At 44.7% G+C, this 18,816-nt stretch overlaps 1 protein-coding gene across 2 annotated transcripts in view; it reads right to left on the reverse strand.

Moving 5' to 3' along the window:
* LOC146194439 (monocarboxylate transporter 3-like) overlaps nucleotides 1-17,330 on the reverse strand; it is a 49,754-nt gene extending 32,424 nt beyond the window's left edge. Inside the window, exon 1 of one of the 2 annotated variants that reach the window (XM_084597409.1) lies at nucleotides 16,833-17,330. In XM_084597409.1, the coding sequence (XP_084453535.1) occupies nucleotides 16,833-16,944 (112 nt within the window). In that variant the 5' untranslated portion in view covers nucleotides 16,945-17,330. Of the gene's footprint in view, nucleotides 1-16,729 lie in introns of both variants that reach the window. The other variant, XM_084597408.1, reaches the window with a different exon arrangement.
* Nucleotides 17,331-18,816: the final 1,486 nt, after the last annotated feature.

The raw sequence follows: 18,816 nt of genomic DNA on the forward strand, positions 1-18,816 counted from the left end.
AATGCGTAGTCCCCAAGTAGACGAGAGGGGGGGGGGGGGTGCGGTTGTAATGCAGCAGTGATACACAGTGGTATGCACAACATATAATAGTGATGATCGCCCCTTGTAGACTAGCAGACAATGCTGTTTTGCCTTTGAGCAGTGTGGATGACTATAATGCTGGGTTCTTTTCTAATACAAATTGGTTGGTTGGTTGGTTGGTTGGTGGGGTTTAACGTCTCAAAGCAACTCAGGCTATGAGAGACGCTGTAGTGGAGGACTCCGGAAATTTTGACCACTTGGGGTTCTTTAACGTGCACTGACATCGCACAGCACACAGGCGCCTTGCTTTTTGCCTCCATCGAAAAGCTGCCGTCGAGGCCGGGATTCGATCCCGCATCTTTGGGAACAGTAGTCGAGCACCGTAACCACTGCGCCACCCCGACAAATTGAATAAATAGATAAGTTGGTAAAGCACTACTCTTGCTCATTCATTACAATTGTGTTTTCTTCAAGCATGTAGCCTTGTACTGTAGTCTCACTTCTTCACACTTGTGCAGTGTTGCATGTGGAGACAGGCTCTGTGGAATTTTCCATACAAAGGGGTCCTTGCAATGGGTGTATACAGTGACAGCTTCATTTAGGGGGACATTATAAAAATAGCCACTGAGCTCAACAGGGAAATAGAAGTACATTGCTCTGAGAGGACACATAACATGCTGTAAGGTGCCGTGTTCCAGAGTCGTGAAGCGCACTAAGCCTTCGGTCAGTCCGAGATTGCTAACTAGGTACATGCTGACGCAACCGCATGAATTTTCACTTGACAACCATATCTGTGGAGTACTTAGAAGCACTCCAGTGATTTTAGCTGTGTGCAACATGGCTTTTTTGAGATTTCAAGCTGTTTGTGTTGCCTGATAGTAATGCTGCACTGGTCTGGTTGAAGCCAGGAAATTCAACAAAGCAAAGGATATTTTATCCAGATTTCTGCATGCTATACCATGAACAAAAAATGAATGTTGCCTGTCTGTAGCAGCAAACTTAAGCTGTTATATGCATATCCCCAGTTGTAGCATCACGCATCTGTTACCAGTATAGTGGTCTTTGAAGCCAGAAAATAAATGTTTATCCTCCCCATTCTGGTTCTGCTCAACATTTGGTTCTTGCCAAGTAACTTCCATTTTCTTGCTACACTAAGCAGCAGCATTTAACATTCTCAAGAAGCATCACTTTATGCAGCTCGAGGCAATGCAAGGTAATGTGGTTGTGCGACGGGATTCTATCTGAATTATCATGCTGTAGAGCGTTGACACTGTCGAACCTTCGCGGTTTAGTCTCAAGGAAACTTGTTTGAAAATTCATCTTGCTCAGTTGCAACTCGTTATTTGAATTCGTTTTCCCCTCAGTGTGATCAAGGGCCTTGCCCTAGTAAAATTGTGCTAGTACCTGTATATTGTTGTATCATTGCAACTGGAAGAATGTTTAGCCAAGTTGAAAATTCCTTTCAGATTGTACATTTTTTTTTCATTCTGAACCATAATATTGCCCAATTCATTACAGTCTTATAATGGGCCTTAACATCTTTCTTAGCCATTCATTTGGTGGCATCTTGATCTGTTGAGCTAAGGATAGAACGACAGAAGTTGATTAAACGGCATGTGCTCTATTGGGACATGAATCTCTCCTCTTGCTTTTGGCTCAGCACCAAACCCTCGGTACCCATCATAGATATGTACCCTTTTCAGAGAGGCAAGAAAATTAAGTTTTGTCGGCACACCATCATGATACCCAGCACCCACAACATAACAATTAATCTGAACAAGACGTGGCACAGACAAGACAGGCTTGCTATAATCTAGCTATAATTGCAAGAATTATACTTCATGAAGAATCAAGCCACTGAGTGGTGCCGATGCTTCTGTAGTCACATCAGAAAGTAGACAGTGGAGATCATTTCATTAATACAAAATAGTTTCCAGAAAGGTCACATCGCACCCAAGGCTGTTTTCAGGCACAGTACACACGAGCAACAATCAATATTTATGATGGACACGTTGCAGGGAAAAAGCCGTGCATGCATGGTCACTACAGGGGGAAGAACAAACGCGACTACCTGCACAGATCAAACTTTATTTCAGCATTCAGAATGCAAGATATGTGTAGTGAGCTTTTCAAACGAATCAAATACTTGCAGGCAATTTCAACCACAAAATAATTAGAAAGTAAAAATTAAAAAAAATTAATCAATGAGAGCAGGAAATCTGCAGTAAATAATAGGTGCATGTTATTGCCATTATGAAAAGCACTTTTTTTTTGGCTGTTCATAAGACAATGAGGGAAATGTATATCGCAAAACAATGCCGCTGGTCAGCTGTTCACAGGATTTCATGTGACGTCTGAAGTGCTTACATGTGCAAACTGCCTGTCTTGAGAGTACAAAAGCTTATGAGATGCTATTTTCTACATATACCTTTGGTTTTTCATTGTAATGCACTTGAAAGAACCGTAGTAGCAGCCCATTTCTTAGCAAACTCAGTCTGAAATTACCTGCTCCTTGTTACACCTCTGCGACGCGAACACTTGTGATCCTCATTGAGGGTTTCAGGAAGAATTGAAGCATCCGGTGCGGCACGGCCGTTTTGAATGACCACTGAGAAGCTTCCTTTGTGTGCGTTAGGGGACATCGAGGGTGGCGACGCCCGCTCTCGGATGTGCTTCAAAACTCAAGAGCGCTCAGAAACAGCTTCGATCCAAGCAGGCTCGGGCACGATTGCACGAGTTGAATGCAGATCGAGTTCAATGAGGATCGAAAGTGTTTGTGTGACCGTGTTACATACCTTCTACTCATTAATTTCTACTATGAATATCCCTAAAATTTTTGCTCCTTGATTCATACTTGAGAGTACCAGCATTCATCACTCTCATAAAGTGTTACTGCATGCAGCTTAAGGCATGCCGGATGTAAACATTTGCCTTGTGCCATGTATTTGCACCCCAAGGTTCACACTATGCTCCGTGAGCCGCATGATAAAGCTGAATCCATGGAGCCTTATACACTTTCGTGCAGGTGGTTTTCTGCTGAGATCTTGCTTGCAGGTACTCTTACTCTTTATTATTATGGCTCACAGTGCGAGTTTTTTTTTTTTTTTTTTTTATGGGAATATCATGAGGTCTGTCCTGCACAATGTGCAGAAAACTTCCATCCTTCTAACCTTATACTGCTCCAATGGGGAAACTGAATAACACATAAGATGGCATTTCATTTCAGATTGTGTCTGTACTTTTCTTCCTGTACCATATAACACTGCCCAATCTATCACACTTGTCCTAAAAAATCTTACACACCTTCTTAGCTTTCTCAGCCATTTCTACGGTAATCGTTCCATTCACAGAACAAGAATGCGTCGTGCTTTTTTTTTTTTGCTCGGCACGAAAACTTGGTTACAAGCCCGCCGTGGTTGTGTGCCCACAACTCATACCTATATATAAAGAGGCCAAGAACACTAACAACAATGCCGTCCGCGCACGGTTGTAATGAGAGCATTCGGAGTACAACGATTAATCCCAATAAACACATCTGTCAAGACATCACACGAAGCAACGATAACAAGCAACCATCGCAAACATACTTCACGAAGCATCAAGCAGCAGATTGGTGCCGGCTTCCCGACGCTTCTCCGTGCAGCCAAAATCGTTTCGCGCACGTAAAACACAGTTTTCAGAAAGGGCACTTCACACCCACGGCAGTTCTGAAGCACCGCACATACACGAAACACGATTGATATCAGTGATTGCTCGCGATCGCTGCACGCAGACGAATGAATGCGACTAGCACAGCTCAAAATTCATATCAACATTCGGAAAACAAAGCATGCGCAGTGAGCTTTTCACTCGCAGGCGATTTCACAAACTTGCCAAAACAGCAGTCGTTCCGAACGTATCACTTTCGCTACACTCGCACTAATTGTCGCTGCTATGAAACTGTATACGCGCACAGGGAATTAATTCACTGCGGGAGCTGCTTCTTGATGCTGTCCGTGAAAATCCTGCAGCAATCACAAACGGCTCCAAATAAACACGTCGAGGCACCGCAACTGTGTAGCAGTAGTAAATCTTCCGTAGGTTTGTCGGCCACTCGTCAACTCGGTGCAGGCCAACTCAACTGGGGAAACTGTCACTCGATGCTTGTGCACATGGCAAGGCAAATTTCCAAGTCGCTTTGAATAATCGTAATAAACGAGCAATAGCGACATGAAGTATATCTTTCATCGACAGGCACCGTCCGCCTAGGCCTTGCTTCGCCTACGCTCGGTCGGCGGCCATCTTTGAAAAAGTAGGAGGAGCTTGCGATGCGCCTCCAGAACGCATGCGACAAAAGTTGAAGTTGACGAACTCTGTGCGGCAGCCGGGCGGAGGACGCATGCCTCCGTCCGCCCCATTGTTACGACCTGGCGGATACGTCCTCGAGCGGACGGGCGCAGCGCCCAAATAGTGACCGTACAGCGGCCTTAAGCCGAACCTTGCAATGGTGTCAAAAATGGAGCTGATATTATGGCCAGAAGAGAGTCGCTCTTCTGTCACAGCTCTCGTGAGAAAAAGGTTGTCACAAATGCGCTAAAACCCGAGCACAGCACAGACACATTTAAGCGCTTTTTTAAAGAGGCGGGCGTCAACAAGGTTAAAAAAACAACAACAAAAACTAATGAACCATGGCACTTAATTCACATAGCCGTGCATTTTTTGCAATTTCCTTGTAGTTAGCCGCCCTGATTCTGCATAGTCAAAATTTTTTCTTTTTGCGTTGAACTGGCCAGATGGGGAAAAAAAATAAAAAAACAACCTTTTGCCTTCGCCTTGTCAGTTGCGGCAACCGAAGGCGCAGCAGCAGCGCGGCATCGCGATGCAGCTTACACGTGCAGCTGTTTCGTCGCGCTGGTGCGAAAATGGCGACCAGGGTGAGCTGGACAAGAAAAAAATATACAGACGCGCAATACGCGATTACACGTAATGACACGCACTGGCTAATGGTAGAGCGGAGGAGGCTAAGGAGGTGGGAGGCGGCAAGGAGGAAACTCTGGGGTGAGCGGGTAGGCGGAAAGATCAAATAATGGCAGCACTTTTTGACGGATGCAGGGGTTTTAGATTAAACAGCATCGGGGGACGTGAAGCACCACGGTCGCAGCTAAATATAGAAATAGCAGAGGGTGGCTAGGAGAGAAAAGGTAAATTATACAGAGCCAGGACAAACATTGAAAGCGACGGGAATACAGGTAGAATCGTCTATGTCACGAAAAACAAATAATTGCAAAGGTACTCTGATATGTATAGGCCGTTTAACGTTTCGGTTAGATTGGAAGCCACCTATGTGAATGCTCTGAAACTGTGGTTTCTACGTTCCCACAAGTAAGCGAAAAAATCACTTTTTGTTTTCCGAATTTCACCTCAGCCATTACACTTTGCAGTCCCAAAACTTGCGAAAACTGTTTCTTGAGACTCGCACGCACCAGCGAGGTTCTGTTGCGTGAGCACTGCTATACTTCATGATTTTTATAGCCAAGTGGTGGGTACGCGATATTGGTCGAATATTTAGAGGAGTCGCCCAAGGTGAGGTAGATTTGTAATAGGAGAGTAATTACTCATTGACATCCACCCAAGCGCAGCCATACGGGTACAAAGGAAAGCTTTAGAGCTTTCTCAAAAACTTCGTAAATAAAAAATAAATAGCTCGTCCGGGTGCAGGGATCGAACCAGGGATCATCGCCTTTCCGGAGCAGTCGCTCTACCAAATGAGCTAACCTTACATCCTGGCTTACGTGCACAGACGGAGCGCGAAGAAACAGGACCCGTGCAAGGGTCGTCCCGTAGCATAATTATCAGGACCCGCTACTCTGCAGGAGCGAAGGGGAATATGGGAGAAAGAGGAATACTAAGGGTGAAGATATGGGTGAAAGGAAGGCACATGGGTTCATGTAGACAACCGGAGAGGGGCCAATCACAATCAGGTGTCGAGATCCGCAAACGTGAAGAGGGGATTAAACGTCCAGTATTGAGCACTCCCGGGGAGGCCTGCCCTCAACAGGCTTCAATGAAGCGGTCAACAATGGCCTCGCGCGCATAAACTACGGGGTACACCGTAAGTAAGTGCAACTCACTGATGCCACAAGAAGTTTGAAGAGCTCGCGAGTCAACGTGAAACGCAGGTAGCTCCCCATGAAAGCCCAGCCTCACTCTGAGTAGGAGGCTTATGTGGTTTCGAAGAATGCCACTTGGAAGGAAAACCGCGGTAACAGGGTCCATTGTTTTGATCAGCAGATGCCAACTGTATCCTTGAGCCAATTGTGACTCACTGCTTGAGTAATGCTAAGCCTCAAAGAAGGCAGGAAGCGTGTCTTCTTCTTCAAAAAAATTCTATGGTTCAAATGCGGTCGCTGAGAAAGCTCTTTGCTTCTGCTTCGGAAATTCTTTTTTTTTTTTTTGCCGCCAGCAGAGCCTTAGGATTCATTGCAATGTATGTCGCCTACTAAAGCTTGCGATAATACGGGGCGCGCGTTCTCGGAGAAAACATTAATTCCCCCTCTGCATTGCAACCGATACGAGTGGTGTCGTCAACAGCAGATAGTGAATGCCATCCGGATACCTTTGCACATTGCACGCGACTGGATGGCGCGACAGCGCTGAAGTTAATTTATTTTATGCACAGTCACATTACGTAAACGTTTTCTTGTGACAATACAATGGAGCGGCTGTTTCCGTCTGAAAAATAATGCAGCTCAGCGAGGTCCATTCACCTTATCATATCTTATCATTCTTATCATAGCAAAAATAACTAGCGAGACTTGTTGCTCGACAGACTGTCTTAGTTTCCCCATACTCATCTTTAAGGTCACTTTGTCAGAACCAAGTGGTCCCCGGGTCCATACCAGCAGGAGTAGAGTGATCGCTCTAACACCGCTCTTTGAAAACGCTCACCAACCCGAGGAAAAGCGGCCGAAAATATCAGTTGAAAAAATGCGGACTCGGCAAGGTAACAAACAATTTTTAACATTTTATGTTCACTGTAAGGGCTTCAGCACGTGCGTACAGTTTTGTCATTTTTACACTTTTTGAAATATGTCTCTGGCTTTCGTATTAATTATTTATATTTTCTTAAGGAATCCGCTTGCTTTTTTATAATTTAAGAGCCCAATGGCCAGTGACACTAAAATTCTAGCGGCCGAAGTCTTCAACGCATTATCTTTTTTACAGTGCTAAGGAGAATCGAGGCTGTTTAATTAAATTGAGTTAAACTCTAAATTGCTTCGAACTACCGCTGAATTCAGTTGAGGGAAGATGACAAACGTAGCGAGGTTGAGTACCGAGGTTTAGTCTTCACATCAAATGTTAACCGATGAAAATATCTTTGTGGGTACGAAACACAGATGTAGCCGTTCAAGGCATTTACACGCGGAAGTGAAAATTAGTTAATTTGGAACTAACTTCAGCGCTGCTATACAGCAATTTCTGCTAAAGGGACACTATAGCGAAAATCTGACAGCTACACAGATGTGCAAGCGTTGCGTGATTGTGATTGTTTTTAACCAAAACCCGAGTAATGATAAGAGAGAAAATCGCCTAAAAGCAGATGTAAGTAAAGCATGCGAGGTACTCTCTTTAGCGGATCTTAGAAAGTATGCGGGATTACGATTGGTATATCGCTTTTTTGCACAGTGTTGTTTCGAGGTAATCGGGGAAGCGTCGTCCTGAATTTACATCGTTTCATTTGCAATGTCCGCGCAGAAGCATTTTCTGAAGCTCTGCGCAAATTTCGTGCGCAGATGAGAGATTCGCTCCAAAGACAGCGAGACAGCGCCTGTAGAGGAATTTGATGCGCGTCATGCATACCATCTAAGTTGCTCACCGCTTCAGGCACATAATGGTAAGGTCAAACCTTGTAATGTTCTCGAAAAGAACCAAAACAACATGAAGTAGCATGCACAATGGGAAAGCACGACCTGTGAAACACGGACATTTCACACCAATCCCTGTTCATAATCAGCAAATTGATATCAAGGAAGGATATTTGTCACTCAATGCACAGCGCGACCTGATAAATATAAGAAAGAAACCAAGGCTCCCAAGCCGGCCGCGATGGCACCACAAAATATGTACGTCACCCCGAAGCACAGGAGAAATTAATTCCTTTATATTGCGCAAATCATGTATGAATTTTCTGCGCCCTATATTACTTCCAATAAACTCAAATAACTTTCAAAGCACGAATCACTTCGCAGTACACTCAGACACAATGTGTATACGCTTGTAAGCGTATTCGCCACTTCGGAATTTGTCAAATTGATTTTCGCGTGGTAGTCATCAACAGTGAGTAAGACGCAGGCGTATTTTAAAGAGACGGACGCCTGCTGGAGGCAAGGTTGTTTCCTGCCTCTTTTTTCCCCCGATTATTAGTTGCCTAGCCCTAGAAGTTCTTGTATCCGCGAATAGCATCGTCAGTGTTCAATCAGGAGTACAGCAAGGAAGTGTGCTTGGACCGTTGTTGTTCTTAATATATGCAAATGATTTAATTTGTGTTGTACCTACCAATGTATCTGTTAAGTTATTCGCAGACGACTGCGTTGTGTTTAAACGAATTTCAACTGCATATGACCACAGCTCTGTACAAAAAGCAATTTTCGCCATTGACCAGTGGTGCCTTAAATGGAATATGAAACTTAATACTGAAAAAAACTGTTCTCTTACGAATACAAAAAAAAATTCTCCCATTTTGCTTCCTTACTTTCTTCAAGGCAGTACAGTTTTGGAAGTTGAAAAATATAAATATCTAGGTGTAACTCTTTACAATAGGTTAAAATGGACAGCACATATTACTAATATTTCTACAGCTGCATTACGAAAACTATGGGTTTTACGAAGAAAGCTAAAAACTGCCCTAGCGCATAAAAAAAATTAGCTTGTGAAACTTGCGTACGGTCTTCGATTGAATACGCTTCAGTAGTTTGGGACCCGTACACGAAAAAAGATATAATGCTTCTTGAAAAAGTCAACAGGAAAGCTGTTAGGTTTATATTCGGAAAATATAGAAGGGAGGACACCCCTACACAGTTAATGAATTTAAATAACATGCATGCACTGGACACCCGCAGAAAGATTGCCTGACTGACATTCCTCTTTAACAGTTTAACAGGAAAAAATAAACTCAAGCTTCCAGAATGCCTTAAGCGCCCACAAGTGAGAAGGACTCGCCGTGTTAATGAGCATTCACTTACTCCCATTTTTGCCAAAGCTAACAGACTTAAGTTCAGTTTTTTCCCTACAACAGTAGATTGGAATTTGTTACCAGCATCTGTTTTATCCTCATAAAATGTTTGTGATGCATTACAGCGTCTATTTACCTGCTAATATTGTTTTATGTATATTTTGTATTTGTGTGCTTGTAATATTAATTTCATTCTTTTCATTATGTAAGAATGTGAATTCCCTCCTGCTTGTGTCAAGCAATGGCCTGCAGTATTTTCAAATATATAAATAAATGATATGCAGATTCAACACCAGATGTTGTTTTCTAGTTGGCTCTGCGACAACCAAAGAAAGTGCAGCAGCGAATCATTTCACTTGTTCGCTCTGCAACGAGTCTCTTTGAAAACAGAAACAAGAGTGCAAGGAGCCTGGAGAGAGAGAGAGAGAGAGAGAGAGAGAACTTTATATAATGCAAAAAAGAAAAAATAATCTAGAGCTCCCGCGGTTAAGTCCTCAGTCCAGGACTCCCGCGGCCGTTGCTGCCCTGCTGGCCCGTTCAATCAGCCAAAGCTGGTCTTTCGACTCCGAACTGGACAGCGCAGCCTCTCACTACTCCGGCGTGGCGTTGTGAATTATCGGCACTGCATTTTTTTTCTGGCAGGCCCATGTGATGTGATAAATTGTCGGTTTCTTTCCACACCAGGGACACGTGTCCCTGTATACGGTCGGATGTATCTTGCTGTACAAAGACAGACATGGGTAAGAATTTGTTTGTAGTTGCCGCCAAGACACTGACTGCTCCCTGTTGAACAACTTGTGGGACGGAGGATACCGTCTTCTGGTCCCCCGGTAGTGCACCAAAATGTCTCTTCGGCCTCTTACCTCCCTCGGTTTGCATAACCTCGAGCTATGAGATCGGCCTGGATGTTCCCGGGAATGTCGCCGTGCCCCGGAACCCAAAGTACGAATTGTTTTGTGTCGCTTATCCCGCCGGCCTTCAAGATGGCGGCCGCCTTTTTGCCAATCCTGCCGTTGGTGAATCCTCGGCAAGCGGCTTGCGAATCGGTCATTACTACCAGCGAAGGCCCGGACCTATTGCCCTCTGCGACCGCTATAGCAATAGCGGCCTCCTCGGCGTCAAACACGGTGCAGTTCCGTAGCGAGGCAAGGAGCGTGGAAGAAACAGCTAGAAAGTCGCTTCGTCGAGTGGCATTGACAAGATTGAGGGCAGGCCACACTCACCGAACGCACTCGTATCTCACGTCCAACCCTTGCCCTCTATGCGATAAATGTGGGCAGCACGACTCTGTTGTGCATGCGCTCATCGAGTGCACCCGCTGTGATAAGGAACTCAGGGCTCGTTTCCCCCAGTGTATGAGCAGCGTATTCCACTTCGCCCGAAGCTCTTCCTTCAGCCTGATTAATTATGTTCTTTGACGAGAACACCTACCTATTTAAAGAAAATTCGATTTTACAAGCCGTAGTTTTCGATTGAACTGACGAGAGGTCTAATTTTGTGCTTCTGCACAATGTTGTTTTGTAATCCTTACACATTGCAGGCCGTTTCAAAAATAACCTGTGCCACAGTGCGCTGGAATCGTTCGCTACATTAGCTTAAAGGGCGTCGTAGCTAGGCATGGTGAGAATTTCTCTGCCATCTTGCTCAGGACAAACCCTGTTTCAATCTAAATAATATCTCTTTCTTTACTCAATCGCCAAATCGTTTTATATATTTTCGCCTATAGTTTCACTGATCACATTTAATTTTTACATCCATGGTGCTTCGTCACCTTCCGACATTTCTCATTATAAATATTCAATGTCCGTCCCTGAAGCTGGTTGGCCTTTGGTGCCCTTGCGAAAACAAACTTCATTAATCACCACCATCATCATCTAAAGATGTACAGTGCAATCACTCCTCGGCATCAAAGATCACACTGTCGCCAAGTAAACATTACGGAAGAGTCTGCCCTTGCTTCCCTTTGGCGCGGATATGGGCGTTTATTTCTTTTTTTTTGCAACGATATATATTGCCTCGGGCATCAGTACGGTATGGGATGATGAATGAAGAGATGAATAAGTGAATGGAAAAAGGTTGGCTGATTTTAAGAAGTTCAGAAGTGAGCGTTGATGTAGTCCCGGCGTCCAGGCAATGCACGGGGCAGGATCGCTTGCTGAAAGGCCAGCTATCGTCAGATGCCAGATTCGTGTCATTTTCAGTGCTGGGGAGTCCCACAGCAAGTGGTAAATGTCGGCTTCAACACTTTTATTTTTACACATTGGACTCCCTGGGCGGGGATATATGTCGGAAGTGAGACCACGTTCGAGTGACAGCTGGTGGCAGGATGAGACTGTGGGGGGGTTACCGCACACGGATGAATGGGAGCACGTGTGCGGCGCCGAAGGTGTTCCTTTCTTGGTAAATGGAGGGTAGCGTCATCCTCATCAAGGAGCGGTGGCAATGATCCTCATAGCTTCTCGGTCCACGGCTTCAAGGCGATCTCATTGTGCTCTTGTAAGGTGCTAGACCAGCGCTGGATAAACAATACATGGCTGCAGCACCGCTCTCACCAACTGGCGTGCAACTGACAAGCCAGCGCCAATCCTTTTAGGAGAAATTCTTAGCCCTTAGTCTGAATAGCTTGCTTTTTTGCCTGAGAAAGCAAAATAGTCGCTGATCCTTATTAGCAAATCGTTAAGCCCAGCATTTGACATGTGTTACCAACAAGCCCAAACTGTCGCAAGAATTTTTACGGTCGGACTTTCTTGTAGAGGGGTGCCTGATAAACAGAGACGAATTTGACTTACAGTAAATATACGGCGTCCCCAGCTGTTGGCGGCAGACGTGTAGGTAGTTTTATATACGGAAAGCCGAAGGCCATTGCAGGAAGCGTAATCAGAGGTAATATCTGATGCAGATTGAAGGGCAGCCTCGCGAGTGTGCAGATTTTGATGAGTGCATCATACCGGTATACAATCAGCGTATTGCAATAACTTGATTTCATGGATATAATATAAGCGCCATGCCAGTGGCAAGAAGGCAATAATAAACAACGTCGATGGCAATACTGATTCCTGGGGCACGCCGCGTAGCCTAACAAATGAACCACCTGCAATACTACAGACGTATTGCAAATTTTTTCCGTCCAAAAATGATTCGACGAAGCTACGTACTCTCGGGGGAGGTGCGCGGGCATGTCAGTAGAGTTCAGGATTGGTGCATGACTGATGTTGTTGTATGGGTTTTCAACGTCTATTGCTAAAATATTCCTGGGGCACGCCGCGTAGCCTAATAAATGAACCACCTGAATTACTACTGACGTATTGCAAATTTATTCCGTCCAAAAAAGATTCGACGAAGCTGCGTACTCTCGGGGGAGGTGCATGTGCATGTCAGTAGAGTTGAGGATTGGTGCATGACTGATGTTGTTGTACGGGTTTTCAACGTCCATTGCTAAAATATTCCTGGGGCACGCCGCGTAGCCTAACAAATGAACCACCTGCAATACTACAGACGTATTGCAAATTTATTCCGTCCAAAAAAGATTCGACGAAGCTGCGTACTCTAAGGGGGAGGTGCATGAACATGTCAGTAGAGTTCAGGATTGGTGCATGACTGATGTTGTTGTATGGGTTTTCAACGTCCATTGCTGAAATATTCCTGGGGCACGCCGCGTAGCCTAACAAATGAACCACCTGCAATACTACAGACGTATTGCAAATTTATTCCGTCCAAAAAAGATTCGATGAAGCTGCGTACTCCAGGGGGAGGTGCATGAACATGTCAGTAGAGTTCAGGATTGGTGCATGACTGATGTTGTTGTATGGGTTTTCAACGTCCATTGCTAAAATATTCCTGGGACACGCCGCGTAGCTCAACAAATGGACCACCTGAATTACTACAGACGTATTGCAAATTTATTCCGTCCAAAAAAGATTCGACGAAGCTGCGTACTCTCAGGGGGAGGTGCATGTGCATGTCAGTAGAGTTCAGGATTGGTGCATGACTGATGTTGTACGGGTTTTCAACGTGCATTGCTAAAATATTCCTGGGGCACGCCGCGTAGCCTAACAAATGAACCACCTGAATTACTACAGACGTATTGCAAATTTATTCCGTCCAAAAAAGATTCGGCGAAGCTGCGTGCTCTCAGGGGGAGGTGCATGAACATGTCAGTAGAGTTCAGGATTGGTGCATGACTGATGTTGTTGTATGGGTTTTCAACGTCCATTGCTAAAATATTCCTGGGGCACGCCGCGTAGCCTAACAAATGAACCACCTGCAATACTACAGACGTATTGCAAATTTATTCCGTCCAAAAAAGATTCGACGAAGCTGCGTACTCTCAGGGGGAGATGCATGAACATGTCAATAGAGTTCAGGATTGGTGCATGGCTAATGTTGTATGGGTTTTCAACGTCCACTGCTAAAATATTCCTGGGGCATGCCGCGTAGCCTAATAAATGAACCGCCTGCAATACTACAGATGTATTGCAAATTTATTCCGCCCAAAAAAGATTCGACGAAGCTGCGTACTCTCAGGGGGAGATGCATGAACATGTCAATAGAGTTCAGGATTGGTGCATGACTGATGCTGTTGTATGGGTTTTCAACGTCCATTGCTAAAATATTCCTGGGGCACGCCGCGTAGCCTAACAAATGAACCACCTGCAATACTACAGACGTATTGCAAATTTATTCCGTCCAAAAAAGATTCGACGAAGCTGCGTACTCTCAGGGGGAGGTGCATGAGCATGCCAATAGAGTTCACGATTGGTGCATGACTGATGTTATATTCGTCGTTGTTGTAAATTATTCGTCGCTAACTTGGTCGGTCTGGTCATGTATTTCAATTGGTGTCTATGAATAAGCCATGGAGGAAGGTGGCAAGTAGATCTCTAGGAAAAAACCTCACAGGCGACCCTTGCCCCATCGGTGACGTGACGATGGGGCTCTGAAGAAGATACAGTAGAGAGCACGTGACCGAAGTGTCCAAGGCCAGCTGCCGAAGTGGATTTTTGCCGCCTTTTATGGACATGCCCAAGAATGCAGCCGTCAAGAATAAGACTGTCGGACTGTCTGTGTTGGACTGTCGGCTACAAAGAGAGAACATTTACACTTGTGGCTGATGAACAATACAAAGAGCCGGAACTTGCTCCTGTTATTAAAAAAAAATAGACCGCATGACTTCCTTTAGGTTAAAAGACAGCCTCATTCTATGCCAAATGGCAAGTCTTCAGATAAAAAAAAAAGAGAGAGAAGAACCACATCAACGGCTCTTCCTTCTCTTCTATGAGAAATTCTCTTCGGCTCTTGAGAAAAATGAAGAGCGCTTCTTAACTGCACATACATGCATGCATGCATGCATGCATGCATACATACATACATACATACATACATACATACATACATACATACATACATACATACATACATACATACATACATACATACATACATACATACATACATACATACATACATACATACATACATACATACATACATACATACATACATACACCCACACTTCAATGCCTTAATATATCACGAAACCCCTTAATAGCGGCGCTCAAATTTCATATCAAGGAGTATCGAATGGCCTTTAGAATATTTAGTTGTCGGACCTAACAAGCGCATTACGATCTTATGAGCATGCGACAATTATTCCGTTGTCCATTTGCCGTGCTCACACGTGACACCGCAATGACTGCGGGTCACGTCAGTGAACGAAAAAAACACGAAACATGAGCTCATTACCTGTGACATGCGACCTGGATCGGTATAGTTCGCAGGCGTCAGTTGATGGGACGCACGCTAGGTATTATGGCTCTTTTTGACTGGAGAGCCGGAGAACGACAACATCATTTTAGAGAGCAAATTTAGCAGGCAATTTGACTGCGGGAGAGCTGCGAGCTTTGATTGTCCCCGGAAAGCGGCCAATTTCCGCCTCGAAAAAAATGAAAAAAAAAAAAAAAACATGCGTCGTGCTTCCGAGATATATTCCTATCCATATTACTGTGTTGTGTATTTTCATTTACCGTCTAGTTTGCATTCTGCCCTTTTGTTTAGCGAAATTCTCATAAAACGAATATCTACGCGATTCATCGCATCAATTTTAAAAACTCACTTTTACCTCATCAATTTGGCTATCAGTCAAGGTATTTCCCAACGACCTCTCTTGTCTGACAAAATTAGGGATGATATTGATAGTAGTAACATCGGTGGTAGAGTATTTATACATTTACCAACGCGGTTTAGAGAATTAACCATTACATCCTTCTGCACAAACTAACATGTTTAGGAGTTCGTGGCCCACCTTTACGACATCTTCAGAGCTAAATCTGACCGATGCGAAACTGTTCAATACGTAATAAATGTGTTCTGCGCAGTACATAACCATGTGGCTTTCTCAAATATCTATTTGGCCCCCTACGTTTGCTCATATGTGTTGGCCTCATACTGCTGCAATTCATATAGCTGCATGACCGCGATCGGCGGCCAGGATTTACCAATTAAGTACCTACGTAGCAGCGCGCGCACGCCGGCGCGTGTGACACCCGTGGGGGAAATACCGGAGTGCAGTGCACAAGAACCCAGCTATTCTTCGAGGAAAGCGAGTATGGAACATCCTATCGCCGCAGCTGCTTATTCTGCGCGTTAAACTTTAACGCACTCTTGCCCAGTGCACTGCACGTCGTCATCTCCGTTAACTTCCATCAGTACGATAGAGCTTTCGCATGTCAGACTTGGTTTAACTACGTTACAACACTACCACGTTTTCTCTTTAGGAATGAAGCAACTAGCTTCTATCTTCCTGCTACTGCTATTTCTTTGCCCCGCCGCGGTGGTACAGGGGTTAGGCCGCTCGACGTCCATGGTCAATATTGAGGGATCGAATCCGTGCAGCGACGTCTGCTTTTCGAAGAATGCGGAAAGCAAGGCGCCCGTGTGCTGTGTGATGTCAGTGCACGTTCAATAAGTTTAGGGAATCCATATTTCTGGAGTCCTCGATTACGGCCTCTCTCATAGCCTGCGTCGCTTTAAGATATTAAACCCCATAAATAAAACCCCGTTTTCCACGGTCGGATAAGGCTGCTATGAAATGTAGGCGCCGCTTTGCTTTTTCCGTTGATACCTGAAAAAAAAAAAAGGTAAAGTAATGTGCATTTCATCGCAGGAACGCCCGCTTGAAATATAGTTTACTTATGCTCAACTGAAAGCAACCCTGGCTTATATCGACGTAGTTCTAAGGATGTACTGCAGGGCTTGTGCGCTCACTTAGGTTGTTCTTATGCTTATTCTCAGCTGCTTCGGGCACCAAATTGCATAGACAGCATTGCACAAAACCTATATTTGCCTTGGAAAATATTGGAAATTGTGCATGAGCGTGATTTATAACTGCATTTCTTGCAGACCACGAAACTATAAAGACGCTTCCGTAGCTTTTAGTACCTGGAGGAAAGCGATAGCCACATTTCAGCCAGTACGGCGGCGACCTTCGATATACATTACCGGCTAGAAGGACGAGGCTAGAGTTGAGCGTCACAGGCCACGATGCGGTTTCCCTAGCGGCCCCGAAAGTCTCCACGATGCCGTAGAAGAACACTCCACTCACGCACATGGCGGAGAAACTGAGAAGCAGGAGGAAGCCGCAACACACCACGGTTAACCAGCTTTCTGCGGAGTCCGGGCCGGACGCTGGGCACGTCTTTAGCGACGACCGCCATTTTGTCGCCATTGTTCTGATGCCGTCTTCACACTGTCCAAGGTCAGTCTCAGGCAGGAACAAAACAGTGTACAGCAAAAAAGTATATCCTGTGCGTGCTGCTCGCGAGGTCTTTGAGAGCACAAAAACGCAGTTGCACTTGCGAAGCAAGCTGTGGCGGGGCTGCCGTGCTTTACAAAAGGTCGCACATAGTCTACCGCTGTATCTGCGCCGGCAATCCCGGCGCAGCTGTTTCTGAGTTGAGGGAAAGCAACAAAACGAGGCTGTCGCGCGCACTTGTGACTGTTATCGCGATGAGATTAAGCGTCTCTTCTATATAGGGTTGTATATTCGCCCTAGAGGAGGCAGGGCGAACCACAGAACTGAACAGCCGGTAAATACAGCTATCTTGACACCTACCTCAGGCAGTACAAAGCGAGTGCTTTTTTTATTGAGGGTTAGGAGCCGCTACTAAAGTAAAAAAAAAAAAAAAAAAAGCACTCGAGAGGCTGGGGCAAAGTGCAGTCATTGACACTTCTCTCAAAGCCATCGACAATCGTTGACAGTCTCTCAAAACGTTGACATTTATAGTAACACGGTTCTCTTATCAGGCGGTTTTGTGATGACGTAGCACTGATGCCATCGAGCTACAAATAACCTTCGGATGATCTTAACTGAACTAGTTTCCTGACACGTTAAACAAAGGTAAACTCACATGACTCTGCAAGCCGCAACGATACCTGGCGCTGCATTCTATAATCGCAAAATGGCGTTGAAATGGGGGACATTCAAAAATAATTTTTATTTACAAAAGTAACATCCTGTAACGTATGCGTTAGAATTAGTTTCGAATTAGCAGTTAAGGGTTCGAATCAGTTTCATCTTTAGGGGATTTTACCTACGTGCGACAAAAAGTAGTTAGTGAGTATAAGGCCATTTCTAAGTACCTCATCGTATAGTGGCCGGAATTATCACGATCTCTGAGGCAAGCCAGTGACTGGCTTCTTTGGCTGATAAGACCGGCGTATCTCATGAAAAGAATTCTCACGCGTGAACGTCCGTGTTGCATGTCAGAAAAAATTATCCGGCGTTGCCGACAGGGTCGTTGTCGAACATGTTAGACCCCCCCCCCCCTCCTCCCCCCCCCCCCCCCCCCCATCACGGCCACTAAAAGTAACAAGAGTTCCAAATACCTCTATCCTTACAGACGCGTTTGAATGTTATGGCATAGCAGGCCCTGTATCTCTCCTTCTGAAATACAAGATCGTAAACAAATAAATAATATTAATGTAAGTACCTCTCTAGATAAAACTATTAACCAAGGTGTTCCTCAGGGATCTATTTTAGGACCTTTACTGTTCATATTATATATTAACGACCTTCCTACTTCTATTAGTCCAACTCATTGTGTTTTATACGGGGACGATACTACCGTGTCATTATCTAACAGGTTCATTGATGATCTTACTGTTGATTTGAATACCGTTTTGAGTAGCATAACAAAATGGTGTCTTAATAACCACCTGGTTATTAACCCCACTAAATCAAAGTTTTTAATCTTCAAAAGTAGCCAGAAAATCCTTCCTTGCACTCCTACGTTAACACTCTGTTCTTACACTATCCCAGCTTCCGATAACACTAGCTTTCTGGGCGTTATTCTTGATTCTGCACTTAAATTATCAGCCCACATCACTCATCTGAAAAAAAAACATCTATGTTTGGCATCCGAGCTCTCCTTAAAGCACGCCCATATTTTCCTTGTTACATTCTCTTATCTCTGTATTATGCTTTCATTCACAGTCGCCTCACTTATGGGATTGTCGTTTGAGGAAATACTTACAACTGCCATTTATCATCTGCACAGCATATACAAAATCAGGCCTTCCGCATTATT

Source organism: Amblyomma maculatum, chromosome 3, assembly GCF_055883805.1.
Source record: "Amblyomma maculatum isolate TAMU_Amacu chromosome 3, ASM5588380v1, whole genome shotgun sequence".
NCBI classification, from domain to species: domain Eukaryota; kingdom Metazoa; phylum Arthropoda; class Arachnida; order Ixodida; family Ixodidae; genus Amblyomma; species Amblyomma maculatum.